This window comes from Vanessa tameamea, chromosome Z, assembly GCF_037043105.1.
Source record: "Vanessa tameamea isolate UH-Manoa-2023 chromosome Z, ilVanTame1 primary haplotype, whole genome shotgun sequence".
Taxonomy (NCBI): domain Eukaryota; kingdom Metazoa; phylum Arthropoda; class Insecta; order Lepidoptera; family Nymphalidae; genus Vanessa; species Vanessa tameamea.
Window position 1 is genome coordinate 831569 of NC_087341.1, and position 24952 is coordinate 856520.

At 30.7% G+C, this 24952-nt stretch overlaps 1 protein-coding gene across 2 annotated transcripts in view; it reads left to right on the forward strand.

Moving 5' to 3' along the window:
• LOC113404007 (bestrophin-4) overlaps nucleotides 1-24952 on the forward strand; it is an 84544-nt gene that overhangs the window by 55198 nt on the left and 4394 nt on the right. Inside the window, exons 1-3 of one of the 2 annotated variants that reach the window (XM_064220467.1) lie at nucleotides 3097-3129; nucleotides 18941-19070; nucleotides 19320-19558. In XM_064220467.1, coding sequence (XP_064076537.1) covers nucleotides 3112-3129; nucleotides 18941-19070; nucleotides 19320-19558 — 387 coding nt within the window. In that variant the 5' untranslated portion in view covers nucleotides 3097-3111. Of the gene's footprint in view, nucleotides 1-3096; nucleotides 3130-18940; nucleotides 19071-19319; nucleotides 19559-24952 lie in introns of those variants that run through there. The other variant, XM_064220466.1, reaches the window with a different exon arrangement.

The following is a 24952-nucleotide window of genomic DNA, read 5'->3' on the forward strand; positions in this document are numbered from 1 at the left end:
CTCAATACCTTACATTTTATTATTCCAAATTTTTTTTTTTTTTAATTATAATGTGTTATGTATATACGTATAATCGCGATTATATTAAGACACAGGATAATTATAATGATATAATATTTTTATTTTTTTGTTAATTTTTCTGATTATCGTTATTTAAAAAAAAACTTTTAGTTCATAAAACGAGTTTCAGTTTTCCGTGTGTCACTCCGTCTATGTAAATGATCAAAACAAAGTTGCCAAAAACAGCATTACAACTTAAAACTTGCTGATGTCATGCGAATGTTAAACAATAATATTTTTATTGTTGCCGATGCGAAAATTTATTTCTTTTCAAACAAAGCGAATTCAACCTTCAAGTGCTTCCTATTTTATGCATTTATTATTATTAAATGTAAGGACCAATGGTTTACGTCTAAAACCGTATAAAGATTTATTTTCTTATACTGGAACAGTTTGAATTTAGAACAAATGTTAAAGAAAGCCCTCAAAAGCAAAAGAAATACTAACAATTGTTTCGCATAATAATAAAATTGTAACAAGTTACAAATAACTATAATTATATATTTTTAAATGTCACGAAAAATATATAATGTTAAGGCAAGAGTAATATGATTATTATTAAATCTGTTGTTTTATATACGTATAGATTCAACAATTCAAATTCGTATCAACAGAAAAAAGTCGAGTTTTTCTGCGCGAACAAGAATGTGTCATATGTAGCTGTATGGTGCAATATGTTTGCCTTTTCTACCAGGAAAGAAAAAAAATAATAACCTAGAATATTCTAGGTGTTTTTTCAGTGAGATAAGTCAGCAATTCAAATGACTATCTAAATATTTGAATGATTGTTATGCTGGCGTATTAACATTCATATCATTTAATTCGATGTTTCCACAGCGCATCGCTATGTCGAAACACGGTAAGCGCACTCTGAGGTAGGACAATAAGCGGGTATTGGATATGCAAACAATTTCGTTCGCAAATCAACAGCTTGCGTTAAAATAACACAGCCATCCAACAGACAAAAGAAAAATAAAGATTCGTGAATTGTGTTTTTTTTTCGTTGATTTATGTTTCTACTAAGTTATATATAAAATAAATCACTGAACTAATTTGCCAAAACTACAAGTATTGCTATCCTGTATTTAAATCTATCTACGGGTACGTTAAATAGGATAGAGATTAATATAATTTAGAAATCGTGACCTACGTACAACAGAATCAGTATAATTATTGCTAATATTTAATTATCGTTGATAAGTGTGTTCATGAAGGGTATTTACTAAGGTGACTATAAAATGCACTGCTGTATTGACGCAAGAACGTTTATTCTGAAAGTTTTATTACAACTGCAACCCAGGAATCAATAGCTTGAAACATAATTTATAAATCATAAACGAAATTTCATTGGACGCGATGTTTTGACATGATAATATATTTTTAAATTAATTAAAACTATATTTTTTATTGCAATCATATGTTCGAAGTTCGAAATAGGAATGCATTTCAAGCAAAAATCGTAGTATCGATACATTTAAGTTATTTAATGTTATTTGGTGTGTCTGTTATTGCGAGTTACAATTACTTTTAAGATGCAATATATAAAAGAAGAAAAACCACATATGTAATTATGAATACGTTATGAAAAGTACACAACCGCTGCTATATAAGAATTCTGAAAGCCACTCATCGCAAACATTTTAATTAATCGGTTGAACAGTCACAGAAAATATTTTAAATTAAAGTTTTCTTAATAACGTAAAATATGCTTTGCATAAATAAATGAGTTTTAGTGATATGGGTTTGCTATAAAGAGAGAAAAATTAATACGATATTGGAATATGAGTATATTAAATAAGATTCGATTTAAGATATGACGAATCGATGTGTTTGTGCGAATACGGATATTTGTAACACAATTTAGTTCGGTGGATGCGTTTAAAATTTGCACAGAAATTGAGAATAAAATAGAATAGAATATTACTTTCATAATTATATTTAAACAAAGAAAGAACTAAATGAAATTTACGCCGAGCAAAGCGGTATAAGTCAATTTTAATAAAAATGTTACGTCAAGTTTTTTTTACATAAATGGACGTCGACACGTTCGCTGTTATAATGAATTGTTTATAATTAAATAGTTCGCCTTTCGTTGACTTTAAAAATACAGTAGTCAATGGAAAAAATATTTATAAAACATATAGATACACGGTCCATGACAACATATGTTTTGGCATACCTATCCATTGCATTGAGAGAGACAAGTATTTACAGCGCTTTTTAGTCTCACATTCAACCAAAAACAATATTGGCACAACTAAAAGGCATTAACAAGAAAAAAAACGAATATAAAGCAGCGTCTTTACTGTACGTAAATGGGCATTACAAACGAATGTAGTCGAACAAATAATTGTGTATCTTACAAACTTACATTTTCAACATAAATTATACATACAAAGTCGAATTCAATACAGCTACAAACAGAAATGTCTAACTTTTCATTTGGCGGCCCCTATAGATAGTATTGATTTTTACGCGACCCGAATTAATACTAATAAAGTATCAAACAATGATACGTCGAATAAGAATCAATAGTTTTCAGATTAAGTACATGTGAATTTAAACCTTGTGACATTTCAAGGCCGAATTTGATTGCAACGTAACTTTTTTTGACAAAATATTGCATCACTGTAACCGATTTATTTGTTTTTTTTTTATTATTATATGCTTAAATCCATGTATATAAATAGTATTTATTAAATAACAATAATTTATATCCTTTATTTATCCTCGAAAGTGTCATTACATTGAGGAATTCCGAATAACTAATTATTCAACAACACTACTGAGCATGGTGGATAAACCCTTCTTAAACTTAACGTCAGACGTTTGACCATATAATATGAATTTACATACATAAACGTAAATCCCACTCAATCATAGTTTGGGAAGACAATGTAACGATTACGTGGCAATTATATAAACAGCTGTTTTTATCCTTTATTTATAATAATAATTGCATTGCGAAGTTATTCTAGAAAATTACATTTATATATATTTCGTAGTAAATATTTTTAGATGGTGTATAGTTTGCTGTCCAACGAACTGTGAATGGGAAGCGCTAACAAGGTAAAGTATAATGAAGGAATTGATAATTATTAATTTTTGAATGTTACACGATGCGAAGTTTTTATCATTTGTGAGATGTTTGCATCTGCGATCATATGACCTGGCTATTGTTCTTTTTTAATTAAATATTATGTCTTTGTAATTTTTTTGTACGCGATATATGTATACTTATTATGGTGTTATGATTCACGTGTAATATTTAGCTATTTAATGTATTATCAAGGTTTTAAAATACGCATTTCCAAACTTTATATAGTTTTATACAATAAGATTATGTTTGTATTTTTCAAGCGTTAACGTTGCTTGTCTGTAGGAAATGACCGTAGCCTCAAAAGATCTATAAAGTATAATAAACTATCATAATATAACGTCAAAGCTTAAATGTCTTAATTATTAGATAACAAAATAATATATACACATACAAACTTATTAGACATATATATTCATGTAAAAACTACCTTTCATTGCTATTGTTCGTCTGTAGGTATCTATGTGTTGCGGAAATATTATCAAATTGCGTTTGTTTCTGGAGTTATATAACTTTTCATACGTAACATAGCCAAGCTTTGTTCCAAGTTTAAATTTTAAATGTTTGTAATCGTTAATTCAATTAATTTCACTAAGCTTGAATATATATCAGAGTTTGTTAAGTTTGAGAGAACGATTCAGTTATGTGAGGAGTGGTGGTCTGAGCAAAGGCTTTCTCTTCTCTTGTTACTCGCTGCTCCAACACGAGAACATAAAATCTCTGTAGTGTTTGCTCGGTTTTAAATAACAATCTTACTTTCCACTGAGCAGTTTTGACGGAGTTTAGATCATAAGCGTATGAACGTAGAAATAACGTCGCTGAAGCCTGAAGTTAGGCACTCCTAAGTTCGTATAAAACATCAAAAAATATATTTAAAAATCGATTATTAAGTAATCTAGACTAAATTATAGAACGTATTATGTTTTTAAAAAGTAAAAAACGAAATCTGCTGAGCCACGCGTGACTAATTTCTGACCGGCAAACTTAAAGTAAGCATATCAAGAAATCGAAATATTATATTGTCCCAAATCTTACAACTTCCGACGACTAATTTCAAAATGAGTGCATTAGAAATTAGCTTATTTTGCTGAGATAAATGATATTGAATGTTATTTTATTTTAATTTTTTTTTTACTATTATTTACAATAATTTAAAGATAATTATTTGAAATACTTAAAACGTATTACGCAACTTATGGTTGATATACTAAAAATATTAAAAAAAACAGTTTCTAATAAAAACGAGATAAACGGACTTGGACACATTCAATTCAATTGTCAATACATTTCATAGTCAATTCGTATGCGGTATGTTAATTTGTCATCGACAAACAGGCTGGCATTCATATGTGTATGATCTCAAAAGAGCTAATTGCAAAGCGGAATCATAGAGGTGACTATTTCTATTTCTATTTGCTAAATTATACCGTTCAAGCTTATCTTATTTGTCTTATCTAACCTTAAGATGTTACTGTTAAAACACAATGCTTTTACGATATAATCTCTACAAATCGGAGGGCAAATCTGCGATACCTAGCGAGAAATTCCGCGAAAGAATCTCGGAATTCTCGGAATTGGCTGCATTTTCGCAACAAGATCTTAAAGGGAAAATAATAATATAAAAATAAATAATAACGAAAGAAATCGTGCAATATTTGTCTTAGTGCTAGTCAATTTATAATAAATGATGTTTTCGATTTGTAGAATCTCCGTGATGCATTTCATCTGTCCCTTTGTACAGGCCAAAAAGTTTTTATTTAATTAGATATGGCCAAAATTAAAAAATCAAGGTGGTTCTTAATATATAATAAGAACGTCTGCATACAACGTCATGTTACTGGACTTAATTAAATATACAATTTTTTTCATAGACATGACTACCTACTGATAGATTTTAGCTATTCCCGGGATAGCCCGAATATTTTACTTCCACATCGTTCATGGCTTGCATCCGAAGTGTTATTAGTGTTGCATTAAAATCAAATAAATTAACTTCAAACGACGGCTGTAGTGAGTCATCAATACATAGCATTTAAAACGAAGTAAATTATTTACCACTTGTACTGTTTGTTATATTTTTATTCAATTAATGTAAAGTGAAATGTAAACTTAGTTTTTGCATTCCGGTCAAGGTTGAGCTGACAGATTATAAACTGTCACGAAACTTGATGCACGTGACACATGACGCGCGTAACTATTATTATTTTATATGATTATCGGAGTTACGGCTGCAACTTTGTTCGTGCCGAATACGAACTGAAATATAGACTATGACTATTATAAATTTACATCTCGCTGAAATATCTGTCAACCTGATAAGTGACGGAAGATGTATCGCTGCGCGGATTTGGTTAAAATGATTTCGGTATTTTTACTTTAATAATAGATATAGCTTTTACCGAATATTTTTGCCGAAATAATAATTCAGAGAGTATTTTTGTATTAGAACGTTGATAAATGGGTTCAAAACTTTAAAAATTGCATCTAGGTATGTATCTCTCTATAATTAGAATTACTCAATCAATTTGATAATTACAATGTTTAAATATCTTTTTTTTTTAATTTAAATATTGCTAAGGGTCTGTAAAGAGAAATTTATAATCTAATGGCTACTGAAGATTATTGTTAATAAAATATTTCATATAAAACCTGCATTTTGGTACAAAAGGGATCGAGAAGTATAGACCTTGTGGTCTATTAGAAAGGTTGCAAGAAGATAAAAAATTGTCCAATTAGAAATAATATATGAACTGTAGATCGTTGTAGGTACAGCCTAAATGTAAATGTATGTCGTAACTTTAAAATCATCTATAGGTCAGGATAAATTTATCTCAGAGCTCGTTCTGATCACAGGGTTACGAAATTATCTACTAAAAGAAAATTACGAAAAAAGCTATAAAATGATTAAGCGAAAACTCGGGTTGAAATCTTAATAGAAATGAATTATCATGTCCTTAAAATGATATTAACATTTCGTGCTTGACGATGAAGAAAAATATCATGAAAAAATTAGCCGACCAACCGCATTGATGCAGAATTGATCTTCCTTTTCTTTAAGAGTTGAACTCCTTTGCCTAGGTTAGGGTTACTTGTGACTTGACAAAATATTCTAATTAAAAAATTATATATTTTTAAATAATACATCCACAGATAGAGAAGCACTGCTTTCTTTCGTTGAAAATATATATTTTCGAAATATGGCGCTCTACTAACTAATTAGAGTACTTCGTTAAAATAATACCTAAGCGAAGGTAGGTATTCTCGTAGAAGCACGAGTTTAGATTAGTTGATTATTTAGTTCAACGAGTTGTATCTCGTGATCCCCTCATTGCCAATAAGGATTGAAAAACAATTTTAGATTAAATAAATTTTATTACGGGATGAAATATTTCAATAAAAGTATACATTTTTAATCTAAGAATTACTTACTATTAATTCACATTTTATAATCACTCCTGACCACGAAAAGGTTAAGGGTCTACGTCGGTTGCATTAAAATTGAAAAGCGAATTTTGATTGACGCCGTGCTAACCGTGTTTCCTTATTATTGCATTAAACGTCGTGTTATTCGAACTATGGAGGTTAAGTTCACAAATTACTGGAATTAACCTAAAACTTAAGTACTTATGTTTAATCTTAATTATACAATATATTTTTGAAATATATATATTCTGCTCTATGTATTAATATATAGACCAAAAAGGACGTGCTATTGACGCCTGACGTGTCATTATAGTTTAAATGGATATCGGATGAAATGGTGAATCGTAGCTCCCTTTTATAAAAATATTATTAAAAAAATATATATTTATACATTACTAAATAAACGGACGTGAATAGGTACACTCATTTAATAGTTTTGATACGCACAATTTAATTTGTTGTATGTAATTTTAAGTTAACGTTAACGTTTGTACTATTTCATAAAACGAAAAGAAACAAATATTTACTTAATTTTTTTGAATAAGAATTATTTAAATTGCAAATCATAACCGCGTGGAAAGGTATCGAGGATGCTAGCAGCATTTCCTCGTTGCGTTGTAATTCCGATCCTGGGCGAAAATGGACCAAGACCCTGTCACTAGTTGAAACAAAGAGACGCGCTTTTTTTTTTGGAATAAAACACTCTTAACTCCAAAGCCCAAGTGTTTCATCTGCAAACGGAAGGAAGACAATTAGAACTATTATATACATATATTATATATTTAATAAGACGAATATATATAATTAGAATGAATTAATTATTATAGTGGGTACTTGATGAAGCGAATATGAAAAACTTTAACAAACAATCCTTTGATGTCCGATATCCGGTACGAAATTCGTACTTAACTAATAATTGTTCCATCGATGGGATGTTTAAAGGTACCGTACGTGCAACTTGCTTTTAGAAACAAGCCAACTAATTCTAATAGACTGTTTAATCAATTTTTCGATTTATTTATTATCTTCATATTTAATTCATTATATACATTGTTAATTCTGTGTAACAAAGTTTCGCCAATACTGGTAGCTGCTCTAGTAGAATTACTTCAAAAAAAACTTCAAACACATGTGATTGATGTCGATAAATATTATCAACCGTATTATCTGATAGAGATTTGACTTTAAAATAATAAATTATACACGCACTTATCTTCGGTTTCATCTCTGATATTTCTTTTTTTCGCCCTAAGCAGCTTTCAAAAGTGACTACTAAATATGTAATTCATAGTATTTATCCTAAATATTTTTAAATTTCTAAGTCTCAAAATTATATTTAAAAAAAAATTGTATTCAAACAAAATTTGTATACAAAGAATTTAAAAATATTTCTAAGAAAAACGACAATTTGTTTTCCGTGCAAAGAGTCGAGTAAAAACTAGTTGAAAACAATTAATTTACATTAGACAATAGAATGAATTATTCTTTGTGAACAATATTATTCGTTTTATTAGAGGTTATATCAACAGTACAGATTTTTAACGTAGATTAAATTTCAAGGTAAAGTATGCAACGTCTGTTTCAGAGTTTATTAACGACATATAATTTAGTTCGTTATTAGTTTTTTAAAGCAGTCACTGCTTCTAAAACGAGGGTTTTGTCCGTTGACGTTGTGTGACCATTGTTAAAATATATAAATAAATATATTAAGTTTAAATTCGACACGTTATCTCTGTTAAGGAATTGTCACGAGAGCCGCCATTTTGAACGAAATGTCAATATTTATTTCTAGTGTAGATAAAATTCATTCCATTGTGTGGCGAACAACGATTACTTACTTATTAATAAAAAAATAGAACGAAGATATTGAAAACAAACACAATCAAATCATATTTAAGTAACTTTGTTTATATTTAGATCAATTAAATGGCTATTTGATGTTTTTTTAAAGTCGAATTATTCAAATTTTTCAAAGACCGTTGTCTAGCCAAATATAGCAATCTTTTATGACTTTAGGCTTAAAGCGTTTGCACTCTTTTGCGTTTATTTATATAAATGTTTGCGTTTTATATGAAAAGACATCAAAATCCGTACATATGTTTTTTATAATAAAATTGACTCCTGGTTATTTATAAAAATCTTACGCATTTACCTCCTTTTCTACTCAGCCTGACATTTCGAGAAATATCAAGTCAAAAATTAATTTTATTTGACCTTTTTTAAATAACACAGCGTGCAGTAACAATAACTAGTTTATAAAACAACGCAGTTTCAAGTGTATATTAATTTATACATAACTTTAACGATGACACAAGAAATAATAATAATTATAAACATCCGTCCTCGAACGAACAATACTGACATGTCGATTTTCTGTTTAACCGTTGGTAAAAAATATTGAAGATTAACTTTTTTTCTCGTAATTCGTAATATTACGTCAAGATAATGTTTGAAGTAATTTATGTTTCGGTGTTGTTTATTACCGGTTGTAGGGAGATGTGCTGACCTCCCTGGTTAGATACCTCCTACTATACTAATATACAGTGGGAGGACACAAGATAGTGATCTTGTATTGCTATTTTCTAGTGTAACTGAGAAAGCCAATGTAATCGCATGCACAAGGGGCAAACCATGGAGTATGGGGGCGAAAACACGGTCTAAGAAACTGTTTATAGTTCTCACTGTACCAGTATGTATGTGCGAATATAACATACCTTAAAGGACCACTATCGATGAATATATAAAAAAAAAAAAATGTCTGCTAAATGAAGAAAAACATCACATCTCCTAAAATAGCTTTTAATATTTAATTGGTCAATTAATTAAATTATGCAAACGCAACAAAAATCAAATTTACTGTAAATGTTATTATGTATTTTTTGTTATTTTCTATTGTGAGAGTCGAAGCCGGTGGTTAGTATAATAACTAAAAAAAAAAACGATTTCATAGTCTCATTAAGGAACATGGTCGTAATTGCCAGTATGTTTCACGATCGGGATTAAAAAAAAATCATTCAAGTATTTTAAAATTGAAGTCAGTAGAAACATAAATAAAAAAATATCAAAGCTTAATTCTTGTAGAAAAGTTATGTATTTTGTATTAATGCAAGTACTAAAAATATTCAAATTTGTATACTATTGTGTTTCCACGGGCGCCAAATATAGTTCACAATTTTCGGTCACGGTCCTGTAGAATTGGAAGAAAAAATCAGTTGCAAACATAATATATTTTTCGCTTATATAATATATTTTGTTAAAATTCAGATTTATTTTAATTACCAAAATTTCCGTATTGCAACAGTTGTTTGATTACATAAATTCATTAAGCCCTACGGTTTATAGCTTATTCAATTAAATTTTAACGGATTATTATAATCCTTTTTAAATACATCTATCCTATTAATATTATATTCATTATGTAGCTCCTTTTGTCTATTAGAATATTTCGTCTTATGTTATAAGGCCTTTGTATATCTTTAAAAACCTATATTAAAAAAAAGCTGCCAAGTGCGAGTCGGACTCGCTCATAAAAGGTTCCGTAGCAGCAAGTAACAAGGTTTATGTTTATGAAATGACTTGACTTGATTGAATGAAAGGTAAATTGCGGTTTACGATTTATGACGTTTTGAAAAAAACAATATATTTACTAGATCTCGTTCAAACTATTTTTCGGTAGAAGTTTGCATGGTGTTGTACATCATAATTTTTTTTGTTTTATCATTCTCATATTTTAGAAGTTACATAGGGGGGGGAGACACACGTTTTACCAATTTGGAAGTGTCTCCAGCGCAAACTATTCCGCTTAGAAAAAAATGATATTACAAACCCAATATCATTTAAGAAGGCCTATTCATAGATACCCCACACGTAGAGGTTTGATTAAATTGTTTTTTTTTAATTTCAGTTCCATGTATTAAAATTTACTGCTTTTTTTCTATTATATTTTTGTGTGAAAATCTTAATGCGGTTCATCTACCTACCAAGTTTTAACAGTATCGTTCTTATAGTTTCGGAAAAAAAGTATTTCTACGGTCACCAACGGCAGAATAACCATCAAAAGAATATTTCGCGAGTCTAAAAGTCTTTGATTAGTTTACAAGGACACGAAAGATCTGCATAGCTAAGTATATGGTCGGAGTCAATACAAGTCAATTAAAAATATATCCTGTTTGTTGTTAAAAAACAATGAAAAATTAAAAAAATAAAAAATGTTATTTGTATAAATGTATGTTATGTATAAGGTATATTGGGGTTTTTTTTATACAGACTTTATAATTATGTTGCCATCAATACGAACAAAGCTATAAATATAATAATCGTTACGCTGGCTACATTGGTTGTTATTTGATGTATATTTGATCCAACTTATTTTTTTAATTTTAAGAAGACAGACGAACAATTGGCTAACTCTTAAATTCGAGTAGTTTTTTTTAAATCTGTACACACGGGGTCTCATTTAAAGCTTGTTTTATTGCCAATGCGTTGTCCACTATTGAATTGAAATAACATTTAAACTGAAAATTGAACATATAAAGTAATGTTAAACAGGCAGGCTTACCAAAGCCTTACTGATAAGTCTACGATGTGTGTGCTATTTTATATGTAAATCTGTTCAAAATAATTATAAGAAATCACTTGTCGCAGTACAAGTCTTTTTAAAGGTAATATTAACTAAAGAAACTTACCTGAAGTTTCCGAAGTTTGCTATCATATTCGCTTTTATATAATTCCAGTAACGAAGCTTACTGCTTTAAGAAAGCTTTCAATTATTTATTCAATTGAAAATGTACCGTCAAGTACTAAAGCGCCCAGCTTTGTTAGCCCCTCGGACTAGGAAATAGAATACATTTGAAAATGCAGTTTTCTTTTCAACAACTGCAACAATTTCCCACGTTTAAACATTAATTGTAAACGTTCAATACAATGTACATACACATATCGATTTCCACGTAATGATAGTACTTTAAACGTATTATAAAATGTCGCCAGCAGTTCTGTACTGAGGTAACCTCAGAAACTACTGTGTGATTATATTTCCCATATTTGACCAATATGTCCAAGTTGATTGTTTGGTACTCCAGTTGGTGGTCGCAGTGATTATCAATTGCTAGCAAGTGGCCTATTTCCCGCCCGCCTAAACATGCTATAAATCTGTGAAAATTAGCATAGATTACATACGAGAAGTCGTTTCTACGGATAAAATACAATTATCAAAAAACGTCTGCAATAAGATATCTATCTCCTGAGTATTCGTGAAAACTAGAACTGGCAGTAAGTATTTTATAGGTTCGATCATTAAATCAATTCTAATTATGAGCCAATAATAAATCATGTCTGAATTTTCAAATGCAGACTAATTATTATCATTGGCGTCTATTTATTTTGACGTTTTATACTCGATTGTAATATTAATTATTCGAAAACATATCTAATGTAGACATACGGTCATATTTTAGTACACGCATAACGATTGGCGCTCGTAAATTTGCATTGAAATAAATTGAATAATTATTTTCATTCCTACGTATCGTATCGCTAGAAAATCGCTATGAAGCTGTCGTGGCTAGGCGTAAATAGTTGTACAAATAACGTAAAATCAGTAAGTAGTCATCACTGCCCAGCCATGTAGACTGTAAGAAATTTTAACCATTCCTTACTGCACAAATTTGCCACTGATCTTGGGACCTGTGATGCTGTCCCTTGTACCTGTAGTTGGCACTGGCTCAATCACACTTAGAACCGAAATACAACAATACTAAGAGCGTTATTTGGCGGTAGTATATTTTAAAAGTGGATCGTACCTACTCTGACAGCCTTGCAAAAAGCCTCTTCATCAATAATCTACAAAATATATATTAACTAATACGTGAAAATTCGAAACTGACAAATATGTTGATTAAAGATTATATTAGGAGTTTAATGCATAAATGATTCGTATATCATTGGAAGAGTTCTTTGAGAATACACGCTAAGTTATGACCGAATTTCGACCTCAGGTGACAATCATTTTCTAAAAAAATAAACTTATTAACCAATATAATCCAATTTGTTTTTTTTTTTTGGTATCTTTACTCTTAGTCGTCTCACGCACACTATGATATCTTGTAAGCACGAGCGATTCTTACTCATAATAATGCACGCCGATACTAATTTAACGGGAGGGGCGCGTCTTTGTGAGTGAATTGATCTATAATTATTAAACGACAAGCTAAAGTTGACATCCCGTGTGCTCATAACGTCGTATCATATATCATTTACTGTTGTGTGTAAACTTTGTTAGCGTTATAATTGAAAGAACCGATTACGATTAATAACAACGATTTCACATTTAAATATTAAAACAAACAATTTTATTATATATTAAGAGTATGGAAAAAATCTAGGATTTATTTACAATCAATTGAAACTGAAGAAAAACCACTATATCCGAAATAAAGCTAACATCTGATACTCGTTTACCAAAAGAAAAGTCCGTTTAATTTGTAATAGGTAATCGTTCCAATGAGACCAATTAGAATTCAGGTTTAAGGCCATTTGTTCAAAGTGTGGCCATCTTAATGAGATTCGAGTACAAAAATAAATTAATGATATTACATTCAATTAATTAATGTAAACAAAATAATCATAGTTTCTGACAAAAAATATGCTTAGGTTTTGACTTCATCATACTATTCATAATCAGATTGTAGACTTCACGACAAACTGACTTGACACACATTTGCACTAAACCTTACAAATATTTTGCGTCTAACAGTACTAAGATAATTATATCATTTTTATTAATAACGTTCCATCGTGCATAAGATTCTAGTTTTAATAATTACTGGTCATTAAAGCGCATTTTATTGCCTTTATTCAGCCGTATGTAGGTACTGAAGCGAATGTTACCACGTCAGACGATAAGGGGCTTTTAGAAAGGATTCGTTACGGTATTACGTTTAAACAAACATAACATTTATGTCACATGCAATAAGATTTATAATTAAATAAAAATATGTATTTATTAAAATGACCGATTACACTGAGGCGATCGCTACATATTGACTAGTTTTTGCACAGAACACGTCGGACCCGTCTTTTATTTATTGATTACGACATCATGAAAAAAGGACAATGGTCGCGCGTACGTGACTGTTATTCTGGTCATCGTTTCAACTACGATGTATAGTTAAAATAATAGCGATATAAAAACAATTTAATATAATGTTCATGTATACTTGATGAAATTTCTTTACGTGTCTATTATCACACGAAAAAAAAAATATTATATTTAATTCAATTACACAAAAAAAGATCACGTGCTCATATAAAAAATGCAATAAATCAATGAATATAATAGAAAATGAAGGTAGATAATCAGCCTGCGTATCTAGTGGAATTATGCGTTCTCAGTTACTTCTAGCAATGGAAGAGGGGGCAGTGAGTGCTGCCTTTTATACTTTTTCAAAACTTGATTTCACTATAATGAACTATGTGCAATGCTTTGTATGTACTTTACTGAACTTCATTATACCGCGGGTTAAATTATATTACTAACGTATATTTATAGTGAATTAGAATAAAATAACTTTTCACAAAACCACAAAACTAAATAAGTGGTTTTATAATCCTAGGAATACTTGTGACATCTGACGTTTGTGATGTTTTTTCCTATCACTGTTGGATTTAAATTTAAAGGAGTTCATTGCGATAGCACATACCTGAATCTGACCTGTTTGTAGTCACAAAGGGTAGTCTCATACTTTCCAGGAAATCTAACTTTGTCTATAGTAAGTTTCCTGTTACGCGGATCGGTTCAAACAGAACTGAAGAACATCAGAATTTCACTCTTTGTATTTGTTCGTCTTTAGTTTGTAAGGTTAAGACTTCAAGGAAGGACAAACATTCCATTTTACATTACATTGATTGTATTAAAATTGATGAATGAAAATTTTAAGCCTTTAATTTTTTTACTATATTAAAACAACACTACAAAAGTTGCCAGCGTTGACCAATTTTGTGTTGTCACATGCTTTTCTGGCAAAATTTCATTAAATTAAATTGCATTAAGATATTGTTGACGATTTTCTGAAAAGTTGGAAACGCGTTAAATGCTTCTCTAAAGAGACTTTTTTGTTCTTTGTCGTTAATCATTAAATACAATTAGACAATACATTTAAAATATTGCGAAATTATTGTAAAAAGCCATGTCCATTCAGCAATAAATACAAAGACTCTTCTACGTTGTATGCGCTGTTTATAGAGCGGCTGGTTGTCGATTCGACACACTTCATGATCTCACGCCGCGTGGCTGATTCTAAGGTTTTCCTCAAGCCGTTTGTTATGAACAAAATGTATTGAAACTTTGTTTCACGTTACATAAACTATACTTCAGCTATTGTTTAAATGTTGGCGTGAAAATATGTTACAACTGAAAATTTTTACGGCTTATGTACAGGAATTATTGATAATATGTCGATTATTAGATTCGGTTTTCAAATATTCTACTACGGGTATAAACTATCTCGTGAATCTACTATAGGCCTTCAATTCTGCCAGATCTCAAATGTCTGAAAACCAAAATTATTTAATAAATTTCTTCCCGGATTGGGCCACTAATAAAATTTTGAGGTTATTTGTCAAGAAATTCTACACAGCTACTTCTGTACGGCTGTAGAAAGCACGGAAAGCGTCCGGACTGATCGTCTAGACCTGTCTTTTGCCAACTCATCAAATTAGTAGAATGAGGGAATCTATCCCCTGAGTGTTTGCGCATGTTCTTGTGAAGTATCGCACAGTTTTTTACATATATGTTGATCAGTTGTCTTCGACGAGAATGGTCATCTTGGAGGAATCAGTCTGGATTGGATATCAACAAAATTACCACGAGACATTTGAAAGGGACCTAACAACGTAATAGTTACACGATATTCAAGAGAAAAAAAATCATATTATTTTATGTATTGTTTTTTATTTTCACGATTTTGATCCTTGTTGAACAAAAACATTATTTTCGTAGAACAAACTATGGTTTTAGTAGAGACATTGATTTCTTTATCTTTTAAGTTTTTATGTGTTTGGGCTCTTTTAATATGCCGTAGTCAATCTTGGGACAAACCTCGAGGTAACTTTATACTAACAATTCCTCGATGACCGCGTTTACTCTCAGGTAGGTATTTCGTTTTGACCGTGATAGGCGAAGTCTTAACTAATTCCCAGTGGGTGACGATTAGTTATGCATGTCATGTTCTACTTGTAGGTCAACCCAGTTGGCTGTCAAATGCAAAGGTGGTTATATTGTATATTAATTTTTCTTTTCAACAAATCGAGTTAACTAGAAATACAGGCCTTGATCCTTTCCCCTTACAGTTTAATGTTTTAATTATGAAGGAAACTCATCTTTTATATATACTTTAATAAAATATTTTTGCAAGATTCAAAAATATTAGCTTATCATAATTATAGCCGAGATGGGCCTGTGGTTAGAAAGCGTGCATCTTAAGTGATGATTGCGGGTTCAAACCGACGCTGAATTTTCATGTGCTTAATTTGTGTTTATAATTCATGCTAGATGGTAAAGGGAAACCTCGTGAGCAAACCGGTATATGTCTAATATCAATGAAATTCGACTACATGTTTATCCACCAACCCGCATTAGAGCAGCGAAGTGGAGTAGGTACGTTCCAAACCTTCTCCTCAAAAGGGAGAGGAGGCCTAGCCCAGTAGTGGGTCATTTACAATTACATTACATGTAATTTATATGTAAGTCTATTACAGCACAACTTTACAGGTTTCCATTTTAAAGTCTATATTTGATAGGTTAACAAAAATTACTCCTAACTTTTTTTATGTACTATTTTCTATTTTCTATACTTTATTAAATATTAATGGACTAAAATAAATAACAACAGGCAAAGTTCATTAGGCTGATTATGTGGACTCAATTTTCATACAATAACAACATGACTTAGTGTACAAATATACCCTTATTTATAAATACGTGTCAATCCTGATTGTTAAATTGCGGAAGTCAATATGGAGTTGACCAATGACTTTGTAAATCTATATTTATTCCAATGACTTATTAGTAATTTAATACTTATTATATATAACTATGTAAGTCATGTTGTAACACAACACATTATTTTATTTTTTTTAAATAAATTAGTAGAATATTAATTGAATCGAATATTTCTTTGTTTATCTTTCTTACAAACTCGATTTAAACATACTATAATGTTTAGACATTATATTTTCATAGTGTTTTAACAGGTGTACTTTCCAAAAACAAGGTTATTTATACACGGACATTATTAGGTAGTTTCTTTACGTGTATTAAAAAAATATATTATCAAGTAATTTTTATTTATAAAATTTACATCATAATTTTCAGAACTAGCAACATTATTATGTTAATAAACACCTTTGACTTTGACTCGACTTTGATTTAAAATCATAACATAACAATATCTATAACGGAATGATTATTAATATATGCTTGCGATAAAGTAAGCGAATGCATTTTTCTGCAATAGTGTACTATTACGTAAAAATATAATTGTCAATTATTAATGTTCTACGATGATAGAGAAATAAATGGTTATAGTATTGTGATTTATTCGCGACAACATTGTTACATAAGACGACGCATTACGTCGCAATTGCTGAATATTATAAGCACGCAAATAAAATAATCAACACGTTTTTACACCAAACTTGCTCAGTTTAAAACAACAAAAACTCTGAATATGAAATAGTTGAGAGGATAATTTTAGGAAATATTTTTTGAACGGTTTATCATCAATTCAATTTCCGACGTCATTAAGTTTAAAACAAAATTCATAGATTAGTTATTACTTTGGTTCAGTTCATTAATTTTTGTAATAAGCATGTTGGATTTTACTATTCCTAAGCATTGTTCGATTTAGTACAAGCTTGATATGTGAAATATATAATTCAACAAGCACGACTGGGTAGGTACCATCCGGTCATGATATATTCTATATCTATATAATATTTAGTTTTGTTGTGTCCGGTTTGAAGTGTGATTGAGCCAGTGTAAGGCACAAGAGACATAACATCTTAGTGACCAAAGTTGGTGGTCCATTTAGATTAAATGATTGGTTATGTTTCAATGGAGATTAGTGGTGACCACTTACCATTAGGTAGCCCATTTTCCAGTCCGAATGCATATAGAAAATCGAAACAAATTAATACGAAAAGTATAGTCTCTTTGTGAACCTGCTTCATGTCCGGATAAGTTGTCTACATACCAAAAATGCCTTTTACAAAGTATTATATAAATAAATATAAATATATATAACATAAGTAATTTTAAATTTATTAATTATATAAAAAGAATAATAAATATTCTTCACTCTTATATTTTATATTTTTAATAATAAATCAACAATACTTATATTGCGTTTTTTAAATTTTCCGTGAGAATTTTAAAAGGTGTGTCCGAATAAATCGTGCATACGATGACAATACGAATCGGACATATCATTGACTCTCCAAACGTGGGCAATTCTTGAATAAAGATTTTATCTATTTTGAGGAAGTTAAATAACTAATTACAATATATAATTTAGTGATTTGTTTGCTCGTGAAAGCGTAACAGACATATTGACAAAGTTACTTTCGCGTATAAAATATTTGTTTAGAATACTTTGCGTAGAGTGGAGTGAATTATCACACACCATCAAAACTAATCAGTCAAACAGCTACACTCGCCATTTTTGTATTCAACTATGCGACATTCCAATATGTACATATCGAAACAAGGATATGCGAAAGTAGAATTTCACTTGTCGTTTAAACCTATAAGTGTATCACCACACGAAAACTACGTTCCACCGCGACGCGCTATCTTCTAATGAACGATCAGAGTGTAGAGTTATATAATAGATATCCTCAAATATATTAGCTTTGCCGATCAATAAGTAAAAAAAAAACCTTGTTAAATGTTCTTCCCGTTAGAATCTACAGTTCGGTTAAAGGTTAACTTAAAATTTTGTGACGCTTAAATGTTCAAAACCAATATTTTTAGATCACTATTAATGCATAAACTAAAGCAACAAAAGGCTCTACCCCTATAAAGAGTCATTGACATTTAGTCTACCGACCGCTTACTCCAACTAACCCCGGTCTCCCCCTTTATCGATGAAACTAGTTAATTATTGACGAGGTTTTGTTATGAGATATTTGATATGAGATATATGATATGAGATATATGAATACTCTCTAAATAGCCTGGAAACCCATTCTCAGCGATTTCCCCGAAATTATATCTGTTTAACGTTATATTTGCTACATATTTAATGCTGGCGTTTGATGCGTAAATTAATAAATGTTGAGTGATGTTTATTTTGGTTGCAGGACGAAACAGGACGCCTGATGAGGAGGAATATCGTCAGATATGCAATCCTGGCCTACGTGATCACCTTGCAGAGAGTATCGCTCAGGGTTAAAAGACGATTTCCCACGTGGCAACACGTCGTCGACTCAGGTGAGATCAAATAATTCATATTGCGATTTTAATTAGCTTTATAGAAATATGTAATTGTATTAATAAAACTTTGTTGAATGTGGGGAATGTCAGTTATTAAAATTGTAGATAGAGGCTTCAAGTTCGCCTCGTGTTGGATGTTTTTAATTGCAATGAAGAACTTAGAGAAAAATTTATAACTAAATTAAGGGTTTTTTGTATGGAAGCATTTTATTTTGGAAATATCAAGTTACCATCATTCTTTTTCAGGCTTGATGCTTGAAAGCGAGAGGAAGGTATTCGAGAAAATGGACGGCAAGAGTCCGATGTCGAAATACTGGATGCCCTTGGTTTGGGCGACGAACATCATCAACAGGGCGCGGAAAGAAGGGCTTATAACCAGCGACCACATCGTACAGACGTTGTTGGTCGAGCTCTCTGACATAAGGAGACGCTTGGGAGCTCTTATCGGGTACGACACCGTGTGCGTACCTCTCGTCTATACACAGGCTAGTAAATGTTGCTTGCTGTATCTGAATTTTAACAACCAGTCTATATTATCGCAAATTAAAATATATTAATGACGACCCCCTTCGAAAAGGCCTCTATATAATTCTATCCACCACTCTAATCCACTAGAGTTTAGTAAATATACACGTGGCAGGATTTTTTTCCGACACGTGCCAATTGCCTCACGATGTTTTGCTTCACTGCCGACACCGATATTAATTATAAATACAACTCATTAATGGGGTTGAAGAAAAGCTTAAACGCCAAAATATCATTTTCCAAAAGTACAATTTTGGCACATTATCCTTTCTTCTTTTCCTCCAACGAAATCAAGTACATAAAACCTACATAGTACATTGATAAATTTCAGCCAGTGATCATTGATTAGATTAGAGTACTTAATGATTTAAAGTCAACCAATGAACAATTATATACTTAGTAGGACTTTGTGCAAGCCCGTCTCGACATAAATAAATCGAGCCCAAAAAATTCTTCTGTGTTAGAAGTTGAAGTAGAAACTTTGAAATAGTCGTAAAGTATTTATAAAATTAAAATAGTAACAATGAACGAGTAACTTAACATCTGTTACCAAAAATATTATTAAGGTTTTCATTATACCAATACATTGAAGCTATACAGAATCGTGAACACAAAGAATTGACTTCCGCTCGTAACTGATTGAGTAAATTCATTCGATATTTATCGTACACTAGGAATATATTTGTTGTGTCCGTATTTTAATACTTATAACACACGAAAAACAGTCAACCCAGAAACAGCAACTGAAATAACCTTGTAAATATTTATTTTATCGTATCGTCTGTCTTATCTTTTATATTATTTATTTTAATTGTAATTCTCTCAAGTCATATCCTCGGGATATATTATAACTTGTCTATGCGCAAACACAAGTGCACTTCTACTCCATCACTGTCTGAGGACAGACATCAGGCGCAGGACCAAGGCTTTCAGTCCAATCTTATTAGCTACACTAGACCCAGGGCCATTTCAACCATATGGCTTTTTGGGCTTCAGCCCAGGGCCCCGTGTATTCAAGGGGGCCCCAGCTGTCAAGTCAAAGTCAAATGTAAGTCGATAATGCGAAAGAATGCATAACTTTATTAAATTAAACAAATCATATGGTTTGCAGTCCAGCGAGTCCTGCAATTAATCAAACGCATTCAATTAATTTAATTCAAGTCTACGTTTAGATATGTCTTAGGTGGGCCTCTAAGTAGTGTTAGCCCAGGGCCCCCTAACCTTACGGTCCGGCCCTGACTAGACCGACGAGGATATTAAAAACGAAACGAATTAAATATAATAAATATTGGAGACGTATATATATGAAGCAAATAGATTTAAAATAAATGAACTAGTATCCGTATTTTTTCATTTACTTTTAACTTCACACCTGAGTGTGAAAAGTCATTTTTATATCGAAACATATTTCCTATATTTCAGAGGCCAGATGGGTAATAGGTATATATTATATAGACACAATAACTAAGTAATCTTACGACAATGACTAATAATAATCGGAAAAATCATCAAGTATACTGTATTCATATTACTTCCCACTTATTTGTTAAGCGAATCTCACGTGGCCGTTCACGACACTAGTGCGACCATATTTGACTTGTTTATTAAGACTTTTTCTATACCTTTGGATGCGATTGGAGAAAAAAATTAAGATCCATTTTGAGGACTTCTATCATGTGTACCTGCTCATTTATACTTAAATTATTTTACTGACAGCTAAGACAACTATATATTACTTTAATGGATAGGAAAAGACAAGGTTCATTGAACAACTGGATAAAAATTTCTATATTATAGTTAAATATATGTAATCCTTGATTTGCTAAAATCAGAACAGTAATCGTAATGCTTCCGCATTGAATAAATTAATTAGTATACTTCATTCGAGTAGGCTCTTAATTTAAAATAAAGCTAGTATAGGGATGTATTATTTATTTTTACTAAACAAAACATGCGAATAGATCAACCCAAAAAATTTGAATAATAAATGAAGTCTGTTATTTAAAAAAAAACATTGGTTTCTTAGTTATTTCATTATTGTCCTGACTAAGATTTATCCTTAAGAAATAATATTGATTGAAGTAATATTCATATTATTGTAAATATGACGTCTTTTGAAGTTAGGGTACTCAATAAAATAAGATATTATATGGAAAGCCTCACGTTTATTTACAGTAAACTCCTCTAGCTGCAATACTTACTATATAAACTTTTATGCAATTGTCAAAGTCAAAGACAGAGTTTAGTCTCGCAGAACTCGGTTCTCTTCTTCTTTATTTCAGTTTCCCGTTTAAATATTAAAATCACGATGAAGTTAGTTTTATACTACACTAATGATAAACCAGTCTTTTTTTTTTTTTTTAGATTATGTTTTATGGAGTTGTTTTTTTTTTTGTATTTCATCTCGTGTTGTTGAAATAACCGATTAAGCATTGTATATCATTCAATTATAACATCGATAAAGATACATTTAATTTGTTTTAAAACCTAACCTTGTAATACGGCAAATGTTTGTTGCGCGTAGAATCAGGTTTTTTTTTATAATACCATAATAATGATAGCCTCCATAGAGTATAGATTTTTTTTAAATCAAGATCTTAATAGCTTTTATGAGTTGAAAATTATTATCTACAAAGTTCAATTCTAGTTATTTCATTGTAATGATCATTCGAAATAATAAAAACATACGTTTGTGGCAGACGTGTCGAAATCTACTTTATTTGCTTAAGTTTTTAAGAGCAGAACAGACATTGTGTTCTGTATCAAGCAAGTAAATTTAGCACTCATTCAGAATTCTCTCTCAACTCTGATTGGTATCTGATAAGTCGTGCTATTACAACTGGTGGTCTAATTAGAAACTGATTTTGGGTTCTTGCTACCAGGACCGCCCTAGAGGAGTTCGTACAACATCTAGGGCACACGACGATAGTTTGCGTAGACATGCTTTTGTACGCATAGCACGTTTGTATGCTAAACTACCTCAGCGTCTAAAAAACTATTTTAGACGCCCAGGTAAACGATTTTTATGGAGACAAAATTCGCAGTAATAGTCCCGAGTTTGGCTTGGCTGTTGGCTTCCGAAAGAACGTAGAATCCTTCGCCAGAACTCATTCCGGTCGTATCGGATTTGCCGTCCCATGGGATATTGAGAGTAAAGCATTACAGTTATTTAAACATATTCTAGTATAATAATCTTGTAAAATTAGGAAACATACCTAAGGATATCTTTCTTAAATTTTAACTACCAAATAATATAGATTTTAACCGAGCTTTGTACTTTACCTGCTCGGTGAAATCAACAGTTTGTCTTGCTGTGTGATTTAAAGGATTAGTGCGCCAGTGTAGTGTATATAACATCTTAGATAAAATGTGTCACGACGCATTGCTTCAGTGTAAGGATTTTACTTCCTGCAGTGCCAGTGATTTTGAACGAGGATGAAATTACTATGAGGTAGCCATTTGACAGAATATCTTTCTAGAAGAAATAAAAATTTGCTGTGTCAGATATCGTCGTCTTTCAAAATAAATCATCATTTTACTTGGAAATAATGTATTGATTTTATTTAAGTACAAACAATTTGATAAAATAACTCAATTTTAAAATAACGTCATAATAACTGGAATTATTCGAGTTTTTACTTTGTATAATTATGTGAAAATAATATATAAAAGATTATAAACTGAATGCTGTGCTGTACCGATTAAAATTAAAAAATATAGCAACACAGGTAAACGTGATCTGCGAACATATGCGACTTATTAAATTAATAACACAAGCCGAGTTTTACAATGAATAGGAAAACCTGTATTCGCGCAATAAACCACTACGTGAGAATCGCATCTGCGGTAATCGTTATAGGTTTTGTGATAAGGAGGAAAACGCGGTTTATAAATAGATAAAGATGTATGAATAAATATAACCACTGTTGTATGAGTTATTTGAATAATGCGACCGTTGTGTCTTATTTATAGTCAATAATCATACAACATAATCATATAACAAATCATTGACAAGATGTTAGTTTAGAAATATTTTTGCAAAATCTTTTGTAAAATATATATTGGTTAATGTTGTTGCCCGCTGATTTGCTCGCGTTTTAGGGATTGGTTGTCGGGTGTTAGGTGTAAAAAGGTGTCATTTCCTGAACTTCAAGCTAATTTCATCAAAGTCGATACTGTGGTTTGGCTGTTAGAGAGTAACAAACAGACATCTGTATGTCTGTATGATAAATGCCAAAGTAACTCTGTAGATACTTTGGCATTTGTAATATAAGTATAAATATAATATTAAAATTCCATCTTGTTTTTTTGGAAACAACAAGAGAGGTCTTTTTACTTTACTGTCCTTATTTGATGTTTTTCTTTTTAATTTTCTCATAATCACATTTTGAAATTAATTTTTCTATATTTGTTTAATAGTTTTAATTACTGTAAAAAATAGCTTAGTTTGTATTTTAATGGTTTTGCAATTTTTAAAGGGATTAAAAAAGGAATTTATTTTATAAAATTTTAGTTTTAGACCAAAGTTAGTAATAGAGTAATTTTATAAACAGTTTGGTGAGTTAGCCTTAGTAAGTGTGAGCAAAAAAATAATCATATGTTTTTATTTTAATTTAAGAATGGATTCGTTATTTGCTTGGCTTCGTAATAAAAATAATTAAAAAAGTAAAAACAAATATACGCTATCATACATCTAGAAGAGACATTAAATATAAACATAGAACGTCTTTATCTTTATAAGAATATCTTATTTTAGACCGAATGCGGTGAACGATTACTAAAAAGTTTTGCATTCGTTTGTATTTCTTTTTTTTCTATGTCTATAATCTTCAAACATTACGTCAATAAAGCGTGTTGATGGAGTACTTACCAATGAGGTCTTTATTCAGTATTACGTTGACATATAAACTACATTTTGTATTATTTTTTTGCGTATCATCTATTCGTGGTTTTCCTCTCAAAGTATAGGCATGCTTGGATCAATTGTCTAATTGCCCTTTATAATGTTAATATTATTAACAAGTCATCGTATCGTCATGACTTATAATTTCCTCTGCCTAATTGTAACGTCGAGTTGCGTTTTCTTTTTAAACATATTTTCATTCTTAAATACGTACTGTTTTTTATGATTATCTCAGTAAATAATTTCAAATGTTTTTGTTGTTTTTCATACAAACGGCTTTGACGTTAGGAGTAGACTGATAATATTTCGTCAAGAAATCTTATTTCTCTGTGAATTTTTTTTTATTATTGATTTATATGGTTCTGGGTATAAGGCTAATCGGTATCAGGTGAATTAAAGGTTACTGGATTTTTCTGTCTTGAAACTGAACGTGTTTACACTCGAACGCCTT